At 32.5% G+C, this 25,035-nt stretch overlaps 1 protein-coding gene across 1 annotated transcript; it reads left to right on the top strand.

Annotated features, from left to right (window-relative positions):
- The first annotated feature begins 19,248 nt into the window (after positions 1 to 19,248).
- On the top strand, positions 19,249 to 24,307 carry LOC126693660 (protein FATTY ACID EXPORT 1, chloroplastic). The gene is made up of 6 exons (XM_050389759.1): positions 19,249 to 19,426; positions 20,843 to 21,086; positions 23,376 to 23,543; positions 23,671 to 23,717; positions 23,806 to 23,846; positions 23,952 to 24,307. Exons 1-6 carry the CDS (start codon positions 19,322 to 19,324, stop codon positions 24,043 to 24,045), a joined length of 699 nt encoding a protein of 232 aa, XP_050245716.1. The 5' UTR covers positions 19,249 to 19,321; the 3' UTR covers positions 24,046 to 24,307.
- The last annotated feature ends 728 nt before the right edge of the window (positions 24,308 to 25,035 follow it).

The raw sequence follows: 25,035 nt of genomic DNA, 5'->3' as shown, positions 1-25,035 counted from the left end.
AATTAGCTAGCTAGCCTTGTAATACCTACATGTTTTGCTACCATCTTTTTTTTTTTTTTTGGTACTACAATTGCTAGAAAGTCAAAAATACTAGGCAAAGTTTCTGCAAAACCTATGCACTATCACTCTTTTAGGTCTCCTAACGCATGCCAATGGACCTGGAATGTTGCTCAAATGGTAACTCCACTTTGAGAGAAGTAAGCTCAAACTGAGTCATATGATGGGGTCTCCATATGGAGAAGATAAGGGGGGTAGTCTTCTCTACGTTCCAAATAGAATAGAAATCCTCTATTCCACTCTTTAATCTTTGACAATCACAATTTTCCATGTGTTTGATTTGTTTCTATTTTAAACTTTGATATTTTATAATGAAAGAAAAAAATAATATATGATAAGTTGTAATTGGTGTAGAGTGAAACACAGAAAATAAGTCAGAAGATATTTATTCATTTCGAATACTATGTACCCTATAGTCTAGTGCCATAAAGGAAATGCTACCCCATAATCCTCATGGCAAGTACTCAGGACATCAAAGGCAACCTAGCAACATTACGATCAACAAAGCTAATAATCTACAACATGACTTTTACTGCTAGGTTTGTCTGGTGGAGGCCGATTTCTCGAGATGTTTCAGATATTTCTGTATTGGGATGAACTTATTTTGTTTATTTTGTGAAAATATATAATTGTACCTTGAAAAGTTGATGCTTTAAAGTTGAAACTTGCAAGAAAGTTCATTCGAACGAATGCCTAGTTTGATGAGAGAGAGAAGCTTTGGCTAGGTGCATCCAAAAAGTAGTGGTTGTGGACACAATGTACTCAGCTGCTACTTAGGGTAAACAAAAGTAAAATGGGAATCATCAACGTTGTTGTACATAAGTATTATTTTGCCAACAACAAAGAGAATTTAATGACCCCAAGGTTTGAGAGATGAAGTGTTTCTTATGTTGAATTGATCATTCGAGTTCATGCAAATCATAAGAATACCAACAACTATTATTATAAGAATGAGTGGTAATGCTCTAATGTTGGAAAAAAAGAAAAAGATATATATGTTGGTCCTCAAATTTTAACTTTAGAACAATTTTAGTTTCTAAAATTTTTACTTATTGTTTTTAGTCTTCAAACAACTTAAATCTATCATTTTTAGTCTCTAAAAAAATTTAAAACAATCATTTTTAGTTCCTAAAAAATTTTAAGGAGTAGCTTTTAGTATCTAATAAATTTAAAGTGATAGTTTTTAGTCAATAAGAAATTTAGTCCTTAACAATTTAAAATGATCATTTTTAGTCTTTGACAAATTTAAAACTATCAAATGTAGTTTCTAATAAATTTAAATTGATCATTTTTATTCTTTAATGTGTCTAATGGAATGATAATGTGCCATTTTTTAATATGACCATGTCATTTTAAGGGATTGAAAGTAATCATTTTAAAATTTAAGGACTAAAATTGCTTATGATTTAAAGTTTAGGAATTAACGGTGTATTTTGTTGAAAAAAATAAACAGAAATTATATTGAGAGAGAGAGAGAGAGAGAGAGAGAGAGAGAGAGAGAGGTCATTATCAGAAAGTCGATATGAACTCTTGAGATCAAGACTTTTGAGAGCATGCTCTATAGAACTCTTTGTTGGGTTTGAAAGATTACTTTATAGAAACTCTATGGTCTTGATCGGTCACTTTCTTGCCACATCACTTTGCATTAGAAGATCTATGTGCTACTATGAGATCGATAATTAGGTGTAGAGTATAGACCCAATGACCAATATATGCCCATGAAGTTACAAGGGCTTGATAATTTCAGTCATGGTGGTAGACACTTCTCCTTTCTTATGAGGAAATTTTCAGTCTAAAAACTTTGAATTTTAATGGGTCCCTCAGGTTCCAACCAGACTATGACTATGGAATAAAGCAAAATGCAAAGTCTTAGAATTGCCACTATAACACGCTTGACACATAAAGAAGTGTTGGCCTTTGGTGTTGTAAAATGCAAGCACAAATGGTCATTCTTTCAAAAGCCTATCTTAGTATATCATTTTTTTAAGTGTTCTCTTTCTCTGGACAGTCACATTGACCACGACATGTCTCTTGTTAAGCTTAGGATTTGTGACTTTCTTCATTGGCTTCTTAGGAGTCTTTACAATTAATAATTCTATATATTGCACAACAAGTCACTAACGGATTGTGATTGAGATACAATAAAAGTAACATCAATAGTGCTTTCATATGAAAGATGCACTAATAACAATATGTTAGTATGTTATGAAAAAAAGTTGTAAAATTTGTTGTACCTGTAATATTATTGGAGTTTACTAAGGATGGCGACTAGACTGAATAAATTAAAAAGATATAAAAATTATGGACTTGATATAAGGTCTCATGTGAAAGATGTTGCAGTAATTTTCTCTTTTCAAATGTAGTGAGAAAATTATGAAATTTTTTGTGGCCATAATCTTATTGGATTCTATTTCTAGATGAGTTCTTTTTAAGTGATATTTGGTAGATAGAAGTGGACCGTTTGGTTGTGTCATGAAAAGAAAAAAACAGATTTTCAGAAAATTAAAAATTCATAAACAAGAAGTTTTCAATGGTTTTGTCGTTTTCGCCAAGTTTAAGAAAGAAAATAGTTTCAAGAATCATTTTAATGTGATATAAAAGCCAACCTAGACGATCTTTGGGTGGAAAATGTATTTTATATCAAATGATATTACGTTATCCGTATAAAAATCCAATAAACAAGAGACATGTGTACAAAAATAACTATTTACTAACACGTCTTTCATTTGTTAGTGGGTTAGTTATTTTTTGTTGACGTATCTCACACTTGTTAGATTTTGATACCGCTAACATAGTATCAATATATCATTTGATACTATATACCTTCTTCTCTAAGTGGACTTCTTGTTGTATATGGCCTATCAATAGAGAGAATCATAGAATTATTAGTATGGTCAAAATTTGATGATGATAATTTAAATAAGTAAATAAGTAAAAGAGTAGGTGAGAAATCGACACTTGAGAGGCTTAGATGATAAAGGACTGTAGAGTGTAGACAATATAAAGAAAAATACAAGGGAAGTGCTATCACATCTATAACTGAGACTTCTCGTCATCTCCCTGACGTTTTTGTTAGGACCTACGTTGCAATGTAGTGTCCTAAACTAATAGGACTCATCATAATTGTTTATATAGTACAAATTGACTTAATACACACTTAGTAAAGAATAGATTAACAAATGCCCATGAAACACATGCTAATAAACTCAAACAATTCGGGGTATCAAATTTATAATCAAACATAGGGCATGAATACATTGGTGTTAACTAACAAAGGCTACATTGAAAATGACAAATAAATGAATAAATTGGGCTCACTTTAATTTAGCATGGATGCCCAATATTGTTATTTTTGTTTGGAGATTATTTTTAAAACATATTGAAAGCCACAAGGAAGTTAGCATAGATGCCCAATATTGTTACACCTATATGTAACTAAACAGATAAAGAGTTTTTGGGCAGGAGAAATAACAAATAGGATATTAAAAAAAAGTGTTTTAAATTTTCATATTTGTATCCAACTAATAGCCAATGTTTTTATTATTATTATCATTCTCTCCTAGAGAATGGATGGTAATCAAGTTAGGGATGTGCATTCAATCCACCAACTCAACAAACCCAATATGAAGTCTTGGGGCTTCTTTTCTTTTTTTGATAAGTCTTGATTTGGCTTTTGTTAGTTCATAGGTTGAGTTTTTTTTTTTTTTTTTTTGGTTGAATCTTGGTTGGATTAATTAGGTTTAGGTTTGCAAAGTTTTCAACTAAGGTTAACCCAATCCAACTCACGCTATTAATAGTTATATATATATATATAATTTTTTTTAAAAAAAAATCTGTTGGTTTGTTTTATTTTTGATTTTGGAAATTAGTTTAATTAGTTTTGGATATTTTGAGACTTAATGGAAGCTAAAACTGTTTATTAGGCTTGAAATAATGGTCCCAACTTGAAGATCCAGCCCAACCAAACCCAATTAGGTTGGATTGGTTTTTAGAGTTACTCTGAGTTGGGTTGGGTTGGAAATTTCTCAACTTAAGCAGGTCGATTAGGTTGAAAAAACTCCGAACCCCACCAACTTGATCCATGCATACCCATTGGGCATTTCTATGAAAATTAAGCGTGATCATTTTTGTTACCTTATTATTCCATTTAAAAGTTGGAACAATGCTCAAAAGAATTTTAACTCAAAAGCCTCAAATTCCCATCATTAAAATTGAGACATGTATTTTAACTTAGAGGAGAAAAAACTCTTTAATGAAATTGGTAGCTAGTGATAATTTTTCTCTCCGTTTGTTTTTATGAAATTTTTTTTGTAAAGATAGTTTTTTATGTTTTCTAGTTTTTTTGTAGCATCATAAATAATAAGTCAAATAAAAACTATTTTTGATTAATGAAAAAAATTCTATTAAAAATATGACTAATTTTCTAGAGATTTTTATCCTCTCTTTCTTTTTATTTTATAAAAAACACAATTTTATCTCATATCACGCTAAATAAATTTTTTTTTTATCTAATATGGAAATTTTTGAAAGAAATTATATTTCATTTTTAAGGTCCTTACCAAACATGAAAAAATGAGATTGTTTTTTGAAAAATAATTTATAAATAATGACTCATATTTTAGAAAACAATAATGTCAAAACAAATGGAGTGATTTGTTAAAAAGCTTTAAGTTCTCTTGAATTTCTTGGAAGGGCTTTAATGGAGCCTTATTTAAACCTCTGGTAATTATAACATAGACCATTGTCACGCCAAATATAATTGTGTGGTGCTTTTTTCCTTTTTAAATTATTATTATTTTATATATTTTCTTGGAGAATATTGTTTTGCACAAACAAAACCTTACATATATACAGCAGTCAGCACAATTTGATATGATACATCATAATCAATACGCATCTTGATCATAATTAATTTGGCCTAACCTTGAATAGGAAAGAGCGCATGTTCAAATGGAAAGGGAAAGGTTTTGAATTTTTTAGGCCAATAGATTTTTGCCCATTTATTTTAGGATGTAGCTCACTGTGAACCAGGCAAAATAGATAGCTATCCAAAACCAAACAATGACAACTTAGTAAATTATTGTAAAAACCCTTTCAAACTCTTTTTTAAGAGAGCGTTTAGGTTCAAATTTCAGGATAAGATATCTCAACTTAGAAAAATAATTGAGTATTGTTCAAATACAACGACATGATATTTACACATCTTACATAAATATGAATTTAATTAGTAAAACTCATTATTATCATGTGAGAAAAAAAAATTATTTTATCATTATATTCTGCAAGTACGAAATAACCAACATATTGTAGAAAAAACACATGCACACACATTTTAGGATTTTTTTTTTTCTCTATTTCATGGCTGAGTGTTCTTATTCCATGTCATTTTTCTTCGTCAAAATGTCATCTTTCTTCTTTTTTTTACCTTCTTATTTGTTGACATAAAATTGTTTACAGATTACAAAGATACACTTAGGATAAATAGTCTCATTTATAGTGGAGAAGGTGACATGACTTCCCAAAAGTAGAAAGAGTTGATAAATATTGGAATCCAATTAGGCTGCAACCAAGTTGCACTGAGAATCGAATAACTAACAAGTATCACCTGACCATATTGTGTAGTTTTTCTTTTTATTTTTTAATATTAATTTTTTAGAAACATGAAGTGACTTCTAAAAAGTAAGAGGACTTGTAAATTGGGTTGGTGGTCACTAACATAAAACCCTAGAAAAACAAAGTACATGTGTCTTCAAACCCCTTTTGGACCCGGATCTACACGTTTGCCACGTGGAAATAGTGACTTACAAGTCAATCCTCATACACATATAGTGGGATTACTCCAATATTCTACTTTTATTTTTATTTTATTTATTTAGTTTTAGAATCTTCTACCTTCCTTTTTGAGCATGGAAATTGTTGCTTTGTTTGCTTGGATGTAAAATATTTTGTGCTTAATTTCATGTTCTAAATTGGAAGGTGACTCGGAGACGATAATTAAAGTCTTCACAGAAGATGATGATTATTTGACAACTTATGATTTGCTAATCCAGGATGCAAAGGATTGTTCTAGGTCCTTTACTCAATTATATTACTCTCACATTAGAGGAGAGAAGGTAATATGGTTGCACACAGCCTAGCTAGGTACACAATAAATGTCTCTAATTATGTTGTATGGATGGGGGATGCCCATCACAAACTCTCAATGTAATTCAAGCCGATTTAGCCCTTTTTTTATATAATTAATTTCACAATCTTTCCCCTTAAAAAAAAAATCCATTTTCTAAACTTGAAATATTGAAACAGACATGAGACATGGGGCCCATTTGAAAGACTTTTCTTTGGTACTATCTCCTCCTATTTTGTTTAAGAACATTAATGAATGATTGAATTTTTATTATTAATCAACTTAATTTTTTGAGATTAATGATGATTAATTATTGTGTTATAATTATTCATCTTAGATTTGAAACCCATAAATAGAGATATATACAACAAAACACTAAAATCATTCCTCATAAACCATCAATTTAAAGAGAAGTACATGTGCTCATTTGGATGGCCAACCCATAATAGACAACAAGTAAGAGAGGTAGTGCCAAGTACATGACTAAAAGAATTCAAGAACTTCTCTTACTTAAGGATGAGGGTTAGATGTAGACATCTTAGATTTGAAACCCCGTACAGAGATACCACCATCTATGTCGGCATGGTATAATTTATTTTCATCAATTTATTTTACTTTAAAAAATTAGACAAAAATACTATTATATTTTTTAAAAAATAAATCAACTTGTAAAACTTCTTATTATTAAATAAAAAATTAAATGTTCAAATTCCACCTAAACTCCAAAAAAAAAAAAAAAAAATCATTGATATCTTAATCCGATGGTAAAGAGCAATTATCATAAAGTGAGCATTACAGATTTCAAACCCTATTTTATCTATTGAAAAAAATTATTAGGTGTAATAATCAAAATAAAAATTTGGTGAAATACAAATTGAAATTTTTTAATCAAAGTAAATGTTATTTTAAGAATTAAAAGTATCAATTTTTTAGGTTAATTTAAAGTCTATACTTATGAGTTTCATGTTATCATTTTCTCACTTCAAAATTATATATATAGAAAAGAATTATTGTCTTAATCAACAACTTTTCTATGGTCCATTTACAATATGAAGCATAGATCAGAAAGTGAACAAATTATTAGGTTCGTTGGGTGGAGTCCTCCCATCTCAAAAGGAGGTGAGGTCCCATGTGGGACTAATGGATGGGGTTCACCTCTCATGTCATGTGATAGAGGGGAGAATCCACTTGACGAACCTAATAATTGCTCAAGGAAGTAGGCTTCCTGCTAATTCTCAATGAAGGATGAATGGCCTCCCCATGTTACAATAATTTGCATAAGCACACCCAATTTAAATTCCCCACATTTTATCCCAAAACAATCATAGAAAATTCATGTAAGTTTGTTTCTAATTGAAGATATAAATTAATATCCATCCAAATACAACACTTGTGCCTTTTTTTTTCTGAGTAGATTTTTATCAAATTCAAAATTCTCTGAACTGAACCCATTGGTAACAAGATACTCTAATTTTAAAGATGGGGTTCTATATTAAACAAAAACTGCTTTAGACCATTAACTACAAAGCAGGTCATTTCTGATTTTGATAATAGCCAAAATTCACTTTGTGGTCTCTCAATAATTTTAGTTTGAACCCTGCAAGGCAATACCGTAATTATTGAAGCAAGATAAGACGGGGACATGCCATTTTGTGACTTCGCTGTGCTGTGAACTAAAGCTCTCTCTTGTTGATGCTGTTATTTTGTGTGTTTGCAAATTTGTCCGTGTTTGACAAAAATCTTGTCACTCAACTGACACTTCTTGATATTTTTAATGAAGATATTTAGATTCAAATTGTGTCAGCCCGGTGTTAACAATCAAATTATGGGAGGGAAAAAAAAAGTTGTCGTGTTTATTTGCATTTGTTTCTGAATTCTCTGGGCTCTTCTTATGCTTTTTATTCTGTCTTCAGCCCAAGCCCAAGCCCAAGCTTGATGGGCTCCATAGGTCAGGCTAACTCCAAGATATTCAAAGTAAATAAAGATTTGGATGTCTGCTAATTTAGTAGGTCTCTTTGACATTGCATCAGAAGTTTGTGATGAGGAGGAGATGAAAGCTTACTATTTTTTTCCATTGTGAAAACTGGAATTGCCATTAGAATTTTTTTAAAAGAGTAGAAACTAGAAAGAAAAAAAAAAAAAATCATATGTTCACAATTTTTTTTCTTTTCTATTTTGGCATAAACAAAGAACTAAAAGATATATAAGCACAAAAAAAATACTAAGTGTCCATTTGGTTGTGGATTCTAGGAAGGATGGAAAGAGAGGAAAGAAAAGGGGAGAGAAAATTGTTTTTGGGGTGTTTGGTTGGGTGAATTTTAAGGGGAAAACTGGTAGGGCCTGGGTATTTTCTCTTTTAACTTACCAAAATGCTTGTTATTTTTTTTTTTTTTTGGGTTTGATGTTTGGTTTTTTTAGGGCGTTTTGCTCTTTTTCTTTCTTTATATATATATATATATATATATATATATATTTTACTAGGTATGATTTTTATTTTTTAATGAACTTGGGTGATTGATTGTTTTTTTTCTTCTTAACTGGGCATAAAGGTTTAGGATACACACTAGAATAAAAAGGTTAAGGTACAGAACAAAGGAAATGTATAGACCCAGAAAGAACAAATAACAAACACATAGGTAGTAATATTAAACCAAATCTATAAATATATATATATATATATATATATATAATAATAATAATAATAATAATAATAATAGTAGGTGAAGTTAAGAGAAACTCAAATTAGAATTCCAAATTAGAGTTTCAATTTTGTGCCATATGTTCTAAATTATTTATTTTTAAAGAATTTTATTTCTTAATTTTAGAATCAAATGTAGGACCACATCATAAATATTCATCCAAGTGAGTTATTAAGTACAAAAACCAAAGAGTCTAGAATAAATGAATCGTAAAAAAAAAAAAGTGTTTCACAAAAAAAAAAAAAATGGACCTAATAATATCTTTACAAATTTTTTTAAATAATTAATAAAATATAAAAATGACTATCAATAGTATTTAAATTATATATATGAATTATATTATGTATCTTATTGTATATTTTTAAGTGTATCCATGTATATGCATGGGGTTACAAGCTAGTTATAGTAAAGACAATGCACAAAACCAAGCATAAGGAAGCCCATGGTATCCCAAAAGAGAGACTGCAAATTAAAAAGGAATATGAATTCTATGTCCCCATTCGCCCAAAAAAAAAAAAAAAAAAAAAATTTATCCCAACTTTTAACTTGTGTTTGGAACGGGTGAACAAGGAGAGAAGAGAAATGATATGCCACTTAAAAAGAAAACTTTTGTTTTTTTGCTTAATATGAAAGAAAAGAAAGGGAGGAAAAACTGAGTGCAAAAACCAAACAAAGGAAAGATCAAATATTTCTTCTCTTTTCTTCTATCATTCTCTCCCCAGTTTCAAAGTCCAAACATATAAGAGGGAAGCATTAGTCCACTTTATACTTTACCACTTACATTATGCAATGTGTTTAATTTCTTTACATTTCAAAATATGGTTTTCTAGAAAAATGCTAAAGTTATTACAAGTTTTAATATAAAAGTTTAAAAACTAGTGTGGTAAGAATATGATTAGCATCACTTAAACAACATACTAAAATAAGTGTTAATTTTTTTAATGATTTTTTTTTTTGAGAAATTTTTTTTAATGATTAATAGCACATCAATTTGTAAGGCCTATATGGTAAAATTTTGTAATATTTCTAGCATCACTATTTTATTAGGAAAGAAAAAACTATGACAAGCTATGCCTGTGATTGATAGAGTATAAAATAGAATACTCAAAATTGAACAAAAATTTTCATCTATCCTAAGTCTTAAACAAATCTGAGTTGGTTTGGTTATAGCCCAACTCAAGGAAACGGTGTTCTCTAACCAACCCAAGATGATATATATATATATATTCAAGGGCAGTCATCATTTTATCCTTAAGTTTGTGTCAACTCTTAATTTGGTTTCCAAATTTAGTTTCAAAATCAACCATCAAATCCTTAAAATTTGTCCTATTTTTCTATCTGGTCCTTCGACTTTTCAAAAATTTATAAATTGATTTTGCAATTTTCTTCCTTTTTTTATTTCCTTTTATTTTCTTAACATTTTTCTCACTAACCATCTCATTAGCCCAACATGAAAAAGACAATTTATTTCTATAAAAAAAAGGAAAAAGAAAAAGACAATTTATAAGCAAGTTCATCTTTAGAAAAGTGACAAATCTTATTTCATTTATCCATCCACATCAACACAATATGAAAATTGTGAATATTTATTTTTTGTTCCACTCTAATGTTTACCTTTAAACATTATCAATCGCAATTTGTCATTTCATCTCTCTCTTCTTCTTTTTTTTCCTTAAAAAGTAACCAAAGTTTAAAGTGAAAAATTAAAATTAAACATTCGGTATACTTACATTCTAACTGGTATAGTATAAAATGGAATACTAAGAGTTAGATATTGTTATTGTTATTGTTATTTTTTTGACAAATTGGTGTCCATATTAAAATGCACCCTCAATCCATCTAGAGTAGTGGTGTGCAATGTCTAAGCCACATAATTTTTTTTTTTTTTAATTATAAAATGTATCCAATCACAAGACATATTAGTGTCCACGTTAGCAAGTAGACCAAATAAAATCATTTTACAAACTTCAAGAATTTAATTGCTTCATATCAAAAAAAAAAAAAACTTTAAAGGCCAAATTAAAAAAATAACACAAACTTTAAGGAACAAAAGTAATGTTTTTCAGATATATATTCAAGAATGATGATACATATTTAAAATTAAAAATATAAATTGTGGAAGTTTGAATAACAGATGATGTATAGTACTCTTAGAGTATTTTCAACCGGTTATTTAAAACCCCTTAAAATGTAAAATAGAGAATATCGTCAACAAAATATTACAAAACCACTTCCAAATCTAGTGTTCTATTACTGTTCAAATATATACAACATGCTACAACAATATTCTTCAAATTTAAAGAACAATGTAGCATTGTGTACTTAATAAAAAATATATTTTTATTTGACTCTCTCTATCTCTCTCTCTCTCTCACGACGTGGCATCCATGGAAGTCCGTCGGACTCTCACTGTGATAGATCGAGGACAAAATGGGCTTTTGCCCTTTTCAGGCAAATTAATTAGCCTTTTACCCTTCTTCCCAAACTAAATAGGAAAATACCCCTATTTTGAAACTCAACTTTTTCAAAATCGAGTTAAGCCCTATAGTGACGTTTTCAAGGACTTATAGTGACGTTTTTAAGGACCTATAGTGGCGTTTTGTAACTTGATATCCATGAAATGGAGTTATAGGCAATTTTATTGCCTATAACTCGATTTCATGGATATCAAGTTATAAAACATCACTATACGTTTACAAAAACGTCACTATAGGGCTCCAGAATTTTTTTTTTTTTTTAACTCGATTTTGAGAAAGTCGAGTTTCAAAAGAGAGGCATTTCCCTATTTAGTTTGGGAAGAAGGGAAAAAGGCTAATTAATTTTCCTAAAAAGGGCAGAAGCCCATTTTGTCCAATAGATCGAAGCACGTCCTCTTTGTGATTTGTGGAGCAGAGTGGCGAAGCAGATCATAAAGATTTTCAAGCCACCATTTGATTTTGGTAAGGTTTTGGATACAATGGTCATGAATTTATTGTGTTCTTTTATGGCTTTTGTTTTGTGGCTATAAGAAAATGTATTGGTGATGGAAAATTGGAGTGGGTAGTGATTATTGGCAAGGACTCTCCTCTCTTGTGGGGGGTTGGGTTTGTTGTTGTTGTGGTGTATAAAATATATTATTTTAAAATGACATATTGTAGAATATCGAATGAGATGTAGAGTGTATCGTAAAAATGGTTATGTAAAATAAATTAAGTAATTTTTTGATGAGATAAAATGCATTTATTTTATATAATCAGATAAGAATGCTCTTACGCTAGGTTATGATTTAAAAAAAAAAAAAAAATTCAAATAAGGGATTGATTTAGTTGTATTAAAGATATTATTTGAATATGTTTAAAATATAATTTTTTTTTAATAAGTAAAATATAAATGTTAATAAAGTTTTGTTTAGAATTTTTATTCATAAAAATATGTCTCTAGAAAATCGGTTTGAAGTGTTATGATTCTATAGATAATTTGATTTGGTTATGAGTTTTTATTTATTTATTTTTTTAAAATTAGATCAAATTAATTCTCATATTTTTTGCAAAAAAATCAACAAACATAAGTTATCCTAAATCAAAGCGAAACAAGTTATACAGAAACGAAACAACTCAGGAGTATATTTGAGTGGCCAACTCAATGGCATGAGAGCAAGAATTTAATTGTTGTCACTATAATGGATTCAAAAAAAAAAAAAAAAAAAACTATTGAATTATATATATTGTAATTCGATAGTAGGGGTGTCCATGAGTTAGGTCTGGTCGGATTTCCCCTAAACTTACACTCAACTTGATTGGATTAGGTTTGAGAAACACTTACCCAACACCAACTAGAGGAATATGAGTTGCCAACCAAAAAAGAAACTTGATTTGGAACAGTTGGATTGGTTGAATTTGATATCTTTTTAAGTTTGGATTTTGATGAGATCTCGACAGATTTGGTAGAGATCTTGTCGAATCTGGTAGATCTTTGCCAAATTGGTGTTGTTCTTCACGAATTTTATGGAAACTTGAATAGAATGGAGTTGAGGATGACGACAAACGACAACTATGATTAACTTGTGATGGTTAGATTAACCAGACTTGAGTCTATGCATAGAGAACCTACCATTCAAACCAATTATATAAGTTCTTGTAAGTCAACACTCCCGATCGATCGAATCACGTCTCAGATTATATGGTTGTAGGTTGAGCGGGTTTACGAGGTTCAGTCAAATTTGAACAATCCTATATATATATATATGTGTATAATTTAATGAATTTATTTATTTTTAAAATTAAACTGCATTAAAATTTTAACTGTCCTTTATTAAAAAAAAAAAACTATTTTATCAACAAATTGATATTCTAAAAATAAACTCATAGAAACTCTAAAACAAACTAATCTTATTATCGGACATCATATTATATTATATATAATAAAAGTTGGGCTTAGACGCCATGGTTGCACCACGTGTCTTCAGCAAATTGCAGAAATTTGAATAGATTTTTGAAAAATAAATATAATTTTTTTTTTGTTCTTATCTTTTTTTCCTATAATTTCTAAGTTGATAAAAATTTTAATTTGAAATCACATCTTTAGATAAAGTTTGATAGACACAAAAACTTAATAATTTAATATCAACTTAACTTCTTCTTATCCATTAAGAAAAAGAAAATTATTCTTAAGCTTCACACTTCCATAAATTTATATATATATATATATATATATTGTTCTTATCTTCTTAAATTGCATGATTTTTTTTTTTTTTTTAGATTTTTAAAAAATAGTGTAGGGTCACGTTTCGGGGTCCAGGCCTAACAATTAGGTGGATCCGGCCCAAGGAGCCCTAGACAATGAATTTGTAGAGAGTGAGTTACTAGAACTGGGCTTTGGTGTGTGAATGATGACCATCAAGGTATTTCCCATGGGCCAAATTTAACAGAAAGAATTAGTCCTCAGCAGAATCCGAGGAGCTTTTCTTGGTGCTTCCGGTGTGTTGGGGATCCATCCCCCCCCCCCCCCTTTTGTTTCTCTTTACTCCCCTTTTATAGTCGTTTTCCTCCTCCTGACTGGGGTCCTCAGGGTAGGTACTTGTCCCATCCCCCCTACCTCCAATTGTTGGGAGTGATTGTAAGGACAGAGAAGTATGGTTGTGTCAGGCACAAGGCACTGAATACAATAAAGGCTGTCTTCCCTTGTACGCTTTCGTTTTATCTGTCATCTTTCTCCACTTTCGTGCTTTCCCTGCCCTATGGAACGGTCAGGAGTTTCGCCATTCATGGTCTGTTACCTTTTTTACCCTCAGCTATATCCATCCGAGGAGGCTTTTTCCATGGCCGAGGAGGGGTTTTTTCATGGACTGGACCCCTGGCCCAGTATAGATATTCAAACGGACCTATTAGTCTTTTTCCCCCCACAATAACCCCTCAAAATCCTGCTGTTCGGCTCCTCGGACGGATAGGAGGGTTTTGGTGACATCGAGCCTCTGTCACGGTTTCCCAAGCCTTGCTTTCCATTAATGCCAGAGTCTCTTCGTTTGCTCAAGGCGCATTCTTGGCTATGGGATATTCTTTTAATCTGTCCCAACTACATCTCTGTCGTTTCGATACACGAGGCGCGCTTTAATTAGGACTCTTTCACGAGGTGACATAAATCCAACGGTTGAAGGCTACTTTGGAATTCGAATGAGATTAATCTCGTTTGTAATTCCTTCCTAGGGTTTCGGAGCGAATTGATTGCCTCCAGATTCGTCCTTTATATAAGACGTGCAGTGAGAGATAGTCCCTCCTTATTTGCAGAGTCTTGAATTTTCAAATTTCTATCCCCTCAAAAGTTCCCAAAGTCCCTACTACGAGAGTGACTAAGATTTTGGGAGCGAAATAATCATGGTTGGGATAAGGGTGAAGGAACAAAATCCCCTTCAGAAGCCTTGGGTATCTCCAAGATTCAGAATGGCCCGGTCAGGACAAGGGAGACAAAGTCTCAAGTCCTTCCTTCTCCTTGATAGGGCAAGAAAGGAACCTCTTTTTCCTTCAGCCAAAATCCGAAGCAGGTGGATGTTGCATCAGATTTTTGGTGCGACAGCATTGAGATTTCCCATCGCCGGTACCATCCGCTCTCGCTCGATTATTGCTAATATGATTCTTGCTCGATTGTTGTCAGAGTTGGTACGGGGATTCGGCATTCCCGCTTCTTCCTCTCTTCCATCACTAGCGCCACCCGGGTGCCTCCGCTTCTTCTTCTCTTCCATCACTGGCGCCACCCAGACTTGCCTAGTCGTCATTAGAGCAGAATTGAAGGGTCTATCGTCCCCGTGTATTTTTTATGTTATAATTTTTTATTTTCAGTTAGTTTATGATTTCAGGCTTGTCTAAGCCCCTCTATGTATATTGTACCGTCTCTTTATCTAATAAAAGATGATTTTATCTCATTTTAGGTATCCTTTCTCTTTTACAATGATTATTGTGTGAATGGATGTACTGGTGTTTTTTCTTTTGAACCGTATTTAGAACCGATGACTTCGTCAGTAGAGCTATTTATCGAAATCTACTAGCACAACAGTGCCGATATTAAATAAGTTAACCATACAGGACTAACCGGGATAACAGCCGCATGCTTCGTATTGCAAACGGAGTAACCGCCTAAGGATGTGCAATCTAAAATTAACTGTCTAAAGGGGTTGCTGGGCATTAGGGTCCTTTCCCTAGTTTCCGATGATATTCATAGCTTTAACTTGTTTTAGGTATATGATCCGAAGACCATGCAATATCTTGGTTCCGTCCAGCACTTAGACTTTGCTTTCAATGTGCCTAGTTTCCCCATAGGCTTGAGTCCAAAGACCATGCAAGGCCTTGGTTCTGTCTAGCACTTAGACTTTGTGTTCAATGTGCCTAGTTTTTCCCATAGGCTTGAGTCTGAGGACCATGCAGGGTCTTGGTTTTGTCTAGCACTTAGGTTTTGTGTTCAATGTGCCTAGTTTCCCCATAGGCTTGAGTCCGAGGACCATGCAAGGCCTTGGTTCTGTCTAGCACTTAGTTTTTGTGTTTAATGTGCCTAGTTTCCCCATAGGTTTGAGTCCGAGGACCATGCAAGGCTTTGGTTCTGTCTAGCACTTAGCCTTTGTGTTCAATGTGCCTAGTTTCCCCATAGGCTTGAGTCCGAGGACCATGCAAGGCCTTAGTTCTATCTAGCACTTAGCCTTTATGTTCAATGTGCCTAGTTTCCCCATAGGCTTGAGTCCGAGGACCATGCAAGGCCTTGGTTCTGTCTAACACTTAGGCTATTAACTTCTCTCTCCGTAGGGGATTCAACGGACTGGACTACTAAGCCCGCAAGAGTTAGCCCATTGTCAGGTGCCCGGGGCAAATGTCTGACGTCAGAAGCCTCTAGGACCACGTTTCACTTAACAACCCTTCCCGCGTAATCAACGCTTCGAAGTATGGGCCTGAGTGGAGGCTGAGTGACGACAACGACGATGTGTTTTGGGAGACAAGGGGGGGGGGGGGCTTTCGTGTAGCTTGTACCACTGCCACAACGGTCTTTCTGATGGACTCCTAGTGGCAGGAGCTCGACCCCGCCATGATTGGTCGTTGCATTTCGTAACGCTCCAGCTCTTCCCACAGACGACGCCAATTGTAGGGTCACGTTTTGGGGTCCAGGCCCAACAATTAGGTGGATCCGGCCTAAGGAGCCCTAGACAATAAATTTGTAGAGAGTGGGTTACTAGAACTGGGCTTTGGTGTGTGAATGACGACCATCAAGGTATTTCCCATGGGCCAAATTTAACAGAGAGAATTAGTCCTCAGCAGAATTCGAGGAGCTTTTCTTGGTGCTTCCGGTGTGTTGGGGATCCATCCCCCTCCCCCCCCCCCCCCCCCCCTTTTTGTTTCTCTTTACTCCCATTTTATAGTCGTTTTCCTCCTCCTGACTGGGGTCCTCAGGGTAGGTACTTGTCCCAACCGCCCTACCTCCAGTTGTTGGGAGTGGTTATAAGGACAGAGAAGTATGGCTGTGTCAGGCACAAGGCACTGAATACAATAAAGGCTGCCTTCCCTTATACGCTTTCGTTCTATCTGTCATCTTTCTCCACTTTCGTGCTTTCCCTGCCCTGTGGAACGGTCAGGAGTTTCGCCATTCATGGTCTGTTACCTCTTTTACCCTCGGCTATATCCATCTGAGGAGGCTTTTTCCATGGCCGAGGAGGGGTTTTTCCATGGACTGGACCCCTGGCCTAGTATAGATATTCAAACGGGCCTATTAGTCTTTTTCCCCCCACAAATAGATATATATATATATATATATATTTTGTTCTTATCTTCCTCTCCTATAAATTCTATTTAAAAAAAAAAAAAAAAATTCAGCTTCACACTTTCATAAATTTTTACTACACATAAAAAAAATTGAAGAATTTTGTTTAGATTTTAAAAATTGCAATATTTTGGATAAAATAGAAGTTTAGTTGTTATTATCAACTTAAACTCTAATACTTAATCAATTTTTAGGATGTACACAAAATCTTAATCAATCATTGATGTTTATCAATTTTATTTAAACCACCATACTGACAACATTCATAAAAGAACAAACTCATCAATAAGAATTTCAAAAGATTACCTTCTTATGGGTTAATCATTGAGTAAAACTAAGCTCTTCATGAGATTAGTCGTGTAGTGCTCCAGTAAAATATTTTCAATTCCAAGATCTTCAATTCTAAGATTGTTCTCATTCAAACTCTCGAGGTCAAATAAAAAGAATCAATCAGAAAAAAATGGCCTAATACTTGAAATCATAAGTTCATCACTGCCCATGTAGCCAAAGATGCTCTTAAAATTCACCAACGGTACAACTTTTTGAGTCCAAGATTCAGCAACACCATAATCCCCTTCTTTTTTCTTTTTCTTTTTTTGTAATTTGAAACCTTGCTTCTTAATGGTATTTTCTGATCCACGCTTTGCTTTTACATGTGGGCTTTGGTTCACATCGCTTGCTCTATATACGATTCACGTAGCTTACTCTCATAGATCTAAACATAATTTGGTTGGAGTAAATGCAAAGCAAAAGCAATGCACGTATTAGAAGTTAGAATTGATTTAACTAAAGTTCAGTAAGTACTAAACAACTGTGGTGAATTTGGTGGTATCTTTTAGAATGTATCTCATTATATATAATGATTTAATTATGTAAATAACTCTATTTATTTACTATTTCTCATGTTTAAATATTATTAAAAAAAAAATTCTAATCGATTTAAGTGGAATAACAATGTTTTAGATACAAGCTTGAATTGCAAGTTGGTAAGACAATAAAAATTGCAAATTTGTGTAGTGTTTTACAAAAAAATAAAACAGAGGAGTTAAATCAAGATCAAGTATCTGCAACTCTCCAATATGAAAGAAGAGGTAAGAATGATAGAAATTTTATTTGTCAAATTAAATGAAATTGATTGTATTAGATTGAAAATTGATGTTTTCTCTCTTTTGAGACCATATAAAATATTTGAATGAAATAAGCTGTTTGAAAACACTTTTATTATTATTATTTTCATTTTGTTAATTTTCTTTAGTGTTATTATTGGTTTTTTGTCTTCATGTGATTTTAATTAATGAATTCAAAACATTCGAAAACATTGTCAAGTTTCTAAAGGCTCCTTCTTTGTTTTTGTATTTTGTTTTTATTAAATTGATTAGATTTTGTGTATTGGTTGCCTTTTGTTTAAACTAATTTTCTTAGTTTTGATCTAATTTATATGCTTAGGGTTAGAGTCTTAGAATTAATGATTAAATATGTTTAGAATTAATTGATTAATTTTAACAATTTTCTTATTTGATTTTTATGTTACATCAAATTATCAAGATTTTCTACATGTGTATTCTTGAATTATCAACTTTAATTTTAATTTATAATATTATCAAGATTATATTAATTTTAGATTTATCAATTGTTTAGTATGTTTTTTTAAATAATTATCTATTTAAAATTCAATTTGAAATTATATAATTATCTATTTAAATAATTTAATTTAGTTTTAGAAATAAATCTTACCCATTATTTTAGTGAGATAATTATTTACACTTGATAATTTTTTCTTTTTTCTTTATTGAATTTATTAAAATATATAATTATTTATACATTTATTTTATAAGATTTTTCATAAAATCGTGCAACGCACATATTTATAACTAGTTTGTTATAATAAAATTAAGATTATACCATATCCCAACATATTGCAATTGACATCGAAACAAAATAAAAAACTATGGTAACTTTTTAAGTTAAAAAAAAAAAATTATGGTAATTTTTTTGTGTCTCTCTCTCTCCATTGACAATTTTGAAAGAAATGTTTTATTCATAAGCTTAAAAGTAAAAAAAAAAAAAAAAAAAAAAAAAAAAAAAAAAAAAAAAAAAAAAAAAATCAACGGCAAGCTCAAAATTCAACACTCTCTCTCTCTCTTTCTCTCTCTCTCTCAGGTACACAGCCATGGCCTTGACGATCTCTCAGTCTCAGCTCTCGTGCTTCTCCGCACTCAACCGCACTGTGAGGCTACAGAGGCTTTCATTTCCAAGCCCTTCACTCCGCTCCAAGGTACTCTCTTTCTCTGTCTCTCGATCGTGAAACGCTGTCGTTTCGAGTCTCACTACTACTTTTTGTGCTTCTGATAACAAAAGGTTGTAACTTTTTGAGTTGGGTGCTTGTAGATTTTGTATTTTTATGTATAATTTGATTCTGGGGTTTTGATCCATAAATTAATTAAGGAATTCAATTCAATTTAGTTAATTAATTTTTATTTTTGGGTGAGTACTAGAATGTTGGTCTGGTTGTGCTTGTCTTTCTGGGTTTTTTATTTTCTAATTATTAGGTAAAATGAGTGTAGGGGAGATGAGAATGTTAAGATAGATGAGTGAGAATACCTGGAAAGTGTAGAATTCAAAATGAGGAAATCCGTTTAAAGATAGGAGTAGCCCCTATTCATGAAGGTATGAGGGCAAGTCGCTTGAGCTGTTTTGGTCATGTTTAGAGAAGAGCGAGTAATGAACCGGTAAGAGAGTGAGCTGATCCATGTTGAGTGAGGGAAGGAAAAAAGGTGGAGGAAGGACAAAAATAACATTAGTAGAAGTAATAAAAAAGACCTGTCAATTAGGGAAGTAACAGAGAGCATGACTTTCAGATAGGATAGAATGGAGAAAAAGAATTCATATAGCTGACCCCAAATTTTGGGACCAAGGCTTTGTTGTTGTTGTTGTTTCTAATTATTAGGTAGTGTTTGATATGCTGACCTTGGTTTTAGATATGCTTCTCTGCAACTGGTTGTTTGCATTGGAGGTTTTCACCTATACCACTTTATGTTATTGATCTGATTTGATAACTAGCTATTAAGGTTAAAATGCAATTCTGTGCATGTGGTTTTATGGAAATGTCACATGACAAAGTTAGAGCATCTCTTGGGACTTTTGAAGGTCCTTTTATTTTTGGTTTTTTTTGGTAAGTTAGAGGTCAGGCTTTGGTACGATGGCTGGACCAGGCTGGTGCCTTCCATCAAAAGCAATAGGTCTTGTGTTTGAGTCTGGGAAACAGCCTCTCCAAAAACATTGGGGTAAAGCTGCTTGCTAATTATTTCTCCCAAACCCGGCAAAAAGTGGGAGCTTTGTGTATTGTGTACGACTTTTGTTTTGTTAAGTCACACACGCACCCAGTTGGTTTTGAGTCCATGACCTTACCTGCTCCCGTTCTTATGGGAAGGAAGTTCCTTTTGAAGTCGAGGTCATTGACTTGGAAAGTACAAATTTTTTTAATGGGATATCGATTGCTTCCATATTTATCCTCAAGTTTCTTCATATTTTCGAATTGTGTTTTTTAATGTGTGTTTATCTATTGTTTCAGTGTTTGCTAAAAGGTTTGACTGCTTTATATGTGTGATTGTGTGCAAATGTCTTGTTAATTAAAATGACTGTCTAATGGAACAATTACATGAGGTTAACTAAAAAAAATTTTGTTATCTAGTTTATAGTTTGTATGAGCCTTGAAGGGCATGGGACAGATGCTACCAGTTCTGAGATTAAGACTACTCTAAGTTATACAGCTGATGCATCGAAATTGCATGTTGAAGGGACATCAAAGTCATATCCAGATATAGAAGAAGATGTTACTGGAAATTTGGGATCAAGTGAGCCAATGCAAGAAAATGGTGTTATTCAACAAAAAAGGGCAGCGAAAATCCATGATTTTTGTTTTGGCATCCCATATGGTAAGTGCATATCAATTTAGCAAAAACCTCAATTGTTAACTTCACTACATCAAAGAGATTTGATAGATTACACTCACCTTTTTTTAACATGAAATTATTTTAAGGTTTTATTCAGTGCTAGTTTTACTGGTCATCTTAAGTTGATTAAGAATTATGTCAAACAAAAATTTTGAAGTTTTAAAAAATTCTTTGGTTGGTTGACAGTCTTATCCCCAATACTCAAGTCCTTAAAATGCACTTAAATACACTAAGCATGAGTGATCCTTAGCCACCATGTTTTTCTTTAAGAAAATCATTAATCAGATGTAAAGTTGTAGAGTAGTTCATAGAAGCATTTTAAGATAGAAGTAGATTCAAAAGCGAATAAGGGGTTGAGTTTCATTCTCTTTCTTGGAAATTTCTGGATCTTTGTAGTTTTAGATCTTAGGTTATATTTTTCTCTTGCATATCGCTGGTATACATCCTGTCTACTACAGCTGTGGCCTTTCTTTTTCTTAAATGTTCTTTGCTACTTATAAAAATTAAAAAAAAAAAAAAAACTTAGAAAAAACAAGTAGGTGACTTAAGCATCATATATAAGTTGTAGGATCAAGTGGAACTAGAAGTACATATACTGTGGTATAAAATTTGTTTTCATCTGCCATTGTTTATTGATTTGCATGCTGAGGGAATAGACCTATTAATAACATGAGGGATAGGGAATTTCTGATGGTTTCAATTCAAAGAAAGTATTACAACTAACATGAAAGCTTGGAGAGTTATAGTGGACTGCTTTACATCTTTAACCCGGGAAAAAGGACCCTGGGAAAAAAGAAGAAAAGAGCATGGATCAAAATTTTTTCATCTTATCGCTTGGTAATTTGGAATGGAATCTTGCTTAAAATGCTAGAATTCTAGATTGGCCTGTTAGTGTGACATAAGATATATGAAAGCTATGAAATATTATGTCCTTGTTTAAACTGAAATTTCACTGGGTGGCTTGTCTGCTTCAAGTCTTGGGTTTATGAAACTTTAACTTTTATTAGGGATCTTTTAAGCACCTCTTGGCCTTGCAGCATTGGGGGCTACCGGGTCTTGTATAACCATATACTTTAGAATTGAGCATGGGGAGAAAAGCTTTTGGAAATAATTGTCTTAAAGAGAGCTGTTGACCTTATTTGTTGGTTCAATCTTGTCAATGATTCATGTGACCATGTTGAATGTTGTGGACCATATGGTAACCCAATTGACATCTTGAGGATGTCAAAATCGGAATTCTATGGTTGGTTGTTATTCATCCATGCAGCTTTTGAACAATTTTTTATTCAATTTATTGTAGTCTTAATAGTTAATAGGGGAAATTTTCTAATTCTCTTGCCATGGTTTTAGTTATTTTTCAACTCTTTTTAGGCAGGCAGCGGTTTGCAAAATTTACTTTGGGCAATGTTCACACACCCTTTTAATTATCTTAAATGTCACTGTTGGATTTAAATCTTGAGTATATTGAGAAATTATTTGTCACAAGCAGAATATTGTACTTCTTAGAACATTTTTCCTGTTTAAATTGACTGATATACTGGATTAGTTGGTTATGATTTCTGTGATATATAACCAATGAGCTATTGCTTGATTGGTACATTCTCTTCCCAAATAATGGGATAAAGAGTGAGGTCGTGGGTTCAAGATTTATTTATTTATTATTATTTTTTTGATGCATCTAATAGGTCATGAATCCACAACCTCACCTTACACATAGAACTTATAAGGGGAGTAGGTGCCAATTGAACTAGTCCTCATTGGCAACCAATTAATAGTAATATGCATCTCATTCAAAAGACCAGGCTTTGATATTAGACCTTGATAATTCTGATACATGAACGATGATGATCAGATGAACTGAAGTCTGCTAAGGAGTAGTAGACTCCTCAAGCACCAGTTGAAATGCAATTTTATATCACAAGCTGTTCAAAGTTGACCCCTTACTCAAAGCATTTTGATTGTCACAGTTGTTTATGTATTATTATCAACATGAATCTGTTGGAGCGTTGTCTTCATTGCAAATCAAGATTACTCTTACCTGCTACAACTTTTGTACATTTGCTGATTGAGACCACATATATATATATATATATATTTTCCTTTCTAAGTGTTCCAATAAAATGTTTTAGCAGCATTTTGATCTGTAAATGCTTCACTTCTGCCCACATTGCTAGTGATAAGTATGTTAACCGTACAAATACCTGCTCACATATTTTTTTCCCACTATAAATGAATACTTACTAATAATTTTTAACTTATATTTTGTTACAGGTGGACTGGTTTTAAGTGGTGGACTTCTTGGTTTTGTTTTCTCAAGAAATCTTGCAACTCTGAGCACTGGTGTGCTCTTTGGAGGTGCTTTGCTAGCTCTCAGCACGTTTAGCTTAAAGATCTGGAGGCAAGGAAAATCCAGTTTGCCCTTCATTCTAGGACAAGCAGGTTCTGATTTGTCTGTGACTTCAGTCCAGTTTTAGTCTTGATATATGTTTTGTTATTGCCTGTATTTAAGTTATGGATATTTTGGGAGATATTCCTATACTAACTTCGTATACCTCTAATTTTGTAGCACTCTCAGCGGCACTTCTTTGGAAGAACTTTCAGAGCTACTCATTGGTATTACATCACATGAGCGGAAAATTCATCTTACTCATTGGCTAGTTGATTCATTGTTTCTAACTTTATAATTGTATTGTGGATGCAGACAAAGAAAGTATTTCCAACAGGTTTTTACGCTGCTATTAGGTATTGCAATATCTGACTGCCAATGTTTTTTTCTTTTGAAAAGAGAGTTCAGTTTCTAGAATCTATTTTGAATCTAACTGTATTCTGTGTTTTTGTCCTTAAAAGTGCTGCAATGCTCTGCTTCTACTCATATGTGCTGATCTCGGGAGGGAACCCACCACCAAAGAAATTGAAGTCATCTCCAAGTTTTGCATCATGATGAGAACACCTAAGGTATGATTATTAGATATGGAAGGTTAGGATTTTGTTTGATTTAATGTTGTATTGTGAATTCAATGGGGGTTATTATAGATGAATAATGTTGAACATGCTTATTTTTATTCGATTACTAATTTGATAGAATTATGTAATTTGTGTATGGTCCCTAGTCATATACATCTTGTATACTTGTGTGACTCGGTTATTGTTATTGGGTGTCAATTCTTGTTATTAATAAAACCTTATTACTTATGAAAAATAAATGTTGAACGAGCTTATATTAACACAAAGTAGGTAACTATGAGTTGAGCAAATGTGAATTTTGTCAGATAGAACGCAGGATTAACTGTCCTGTTTGCTTTATGTAAATGATTTCCTGAATTATATTTCTTAGGGAATAATGTCACGAGTGAAGTTGAGATTAAAGGGTTCCAAATCACATTTTGGGATTAAAATATGAAGCGCGGGCACCATTGGTTTTTAAGAAGTGGCCGATTTCAATGAGTAATGTTTTTGTGTAAAGCTTTAAGTATGATTTCGTAAATGCATTATATTACGTTTTTCAATTAACTACAACCACATGCTTGCATGCCATTTATCAATGAAGCATAAGCAGTATTATAATTTCTTAATTAAATTCAATGCAACTATATGATGTGTTTAAATTTAATTGAGAAATTTAATGTACTCTATTTAAGGAATTGTACAGGGTTGTGGAATGTACTAGAAATGCCATGTACACACTTGGCCTCCAAAAAAAGAGAAAAGCCGGAGGTCCATGTGAATTCTATGAATATAGAACGCCGTGTGTAACAGATAACATCGTGTTTTTCTGTCATACGTGAATTTACCCATGCTCCAATAAGTTTCTAATTAAATGATAGTTGTGGATTTTATTTTTTGAAAAGCAAACACATGCACGCGCACACAAGGAAGAGAGAATAAAGTTTTAACACAATAGCACACCACAAACAACTGATATTATCTATGA

This window comes from Quercus robur, chromosome 7 (assembly GCF_932294415.1).
Source record: "Quercus robur chromosome 7, dhQueRobu3.1, whole genome shotgun sequence".
Lineage (NCBI taxonomy): Eukaryota > Viridiplantae > Streptophyta > Magnoliopsida > Fagales > Fagaceae > Quercus > Quercus robur.
This window is presented reverse-complemented; position numbering and strand designations above follow the sequence as displayed.

Bases quoted from the DNA above. Each gene is read 5' to 3' on its own strand.
- LOC126693660 (XM_050389759.1), top strand. From the start codon at position 19,322: ATGGCCTTGACGATCTCTCAGTCTCAGCTCTCGTGCTTCTCCGCACTC. The intron at 21,087-23,375 runs GTAAGTGCATAT...ATTTTGTTACAG, and splicing joins TTGTTTTGGCATCCCATATG to GTGGACTGGTTTTAAGTGGT. The intron at 23,718-23,805 runs GTATTACATCAC...TTGTGGATGCAG, and splicing joins ACTTTCAGAGCTACTCATTG to ACAAAGAAAGTATTTCCAAC.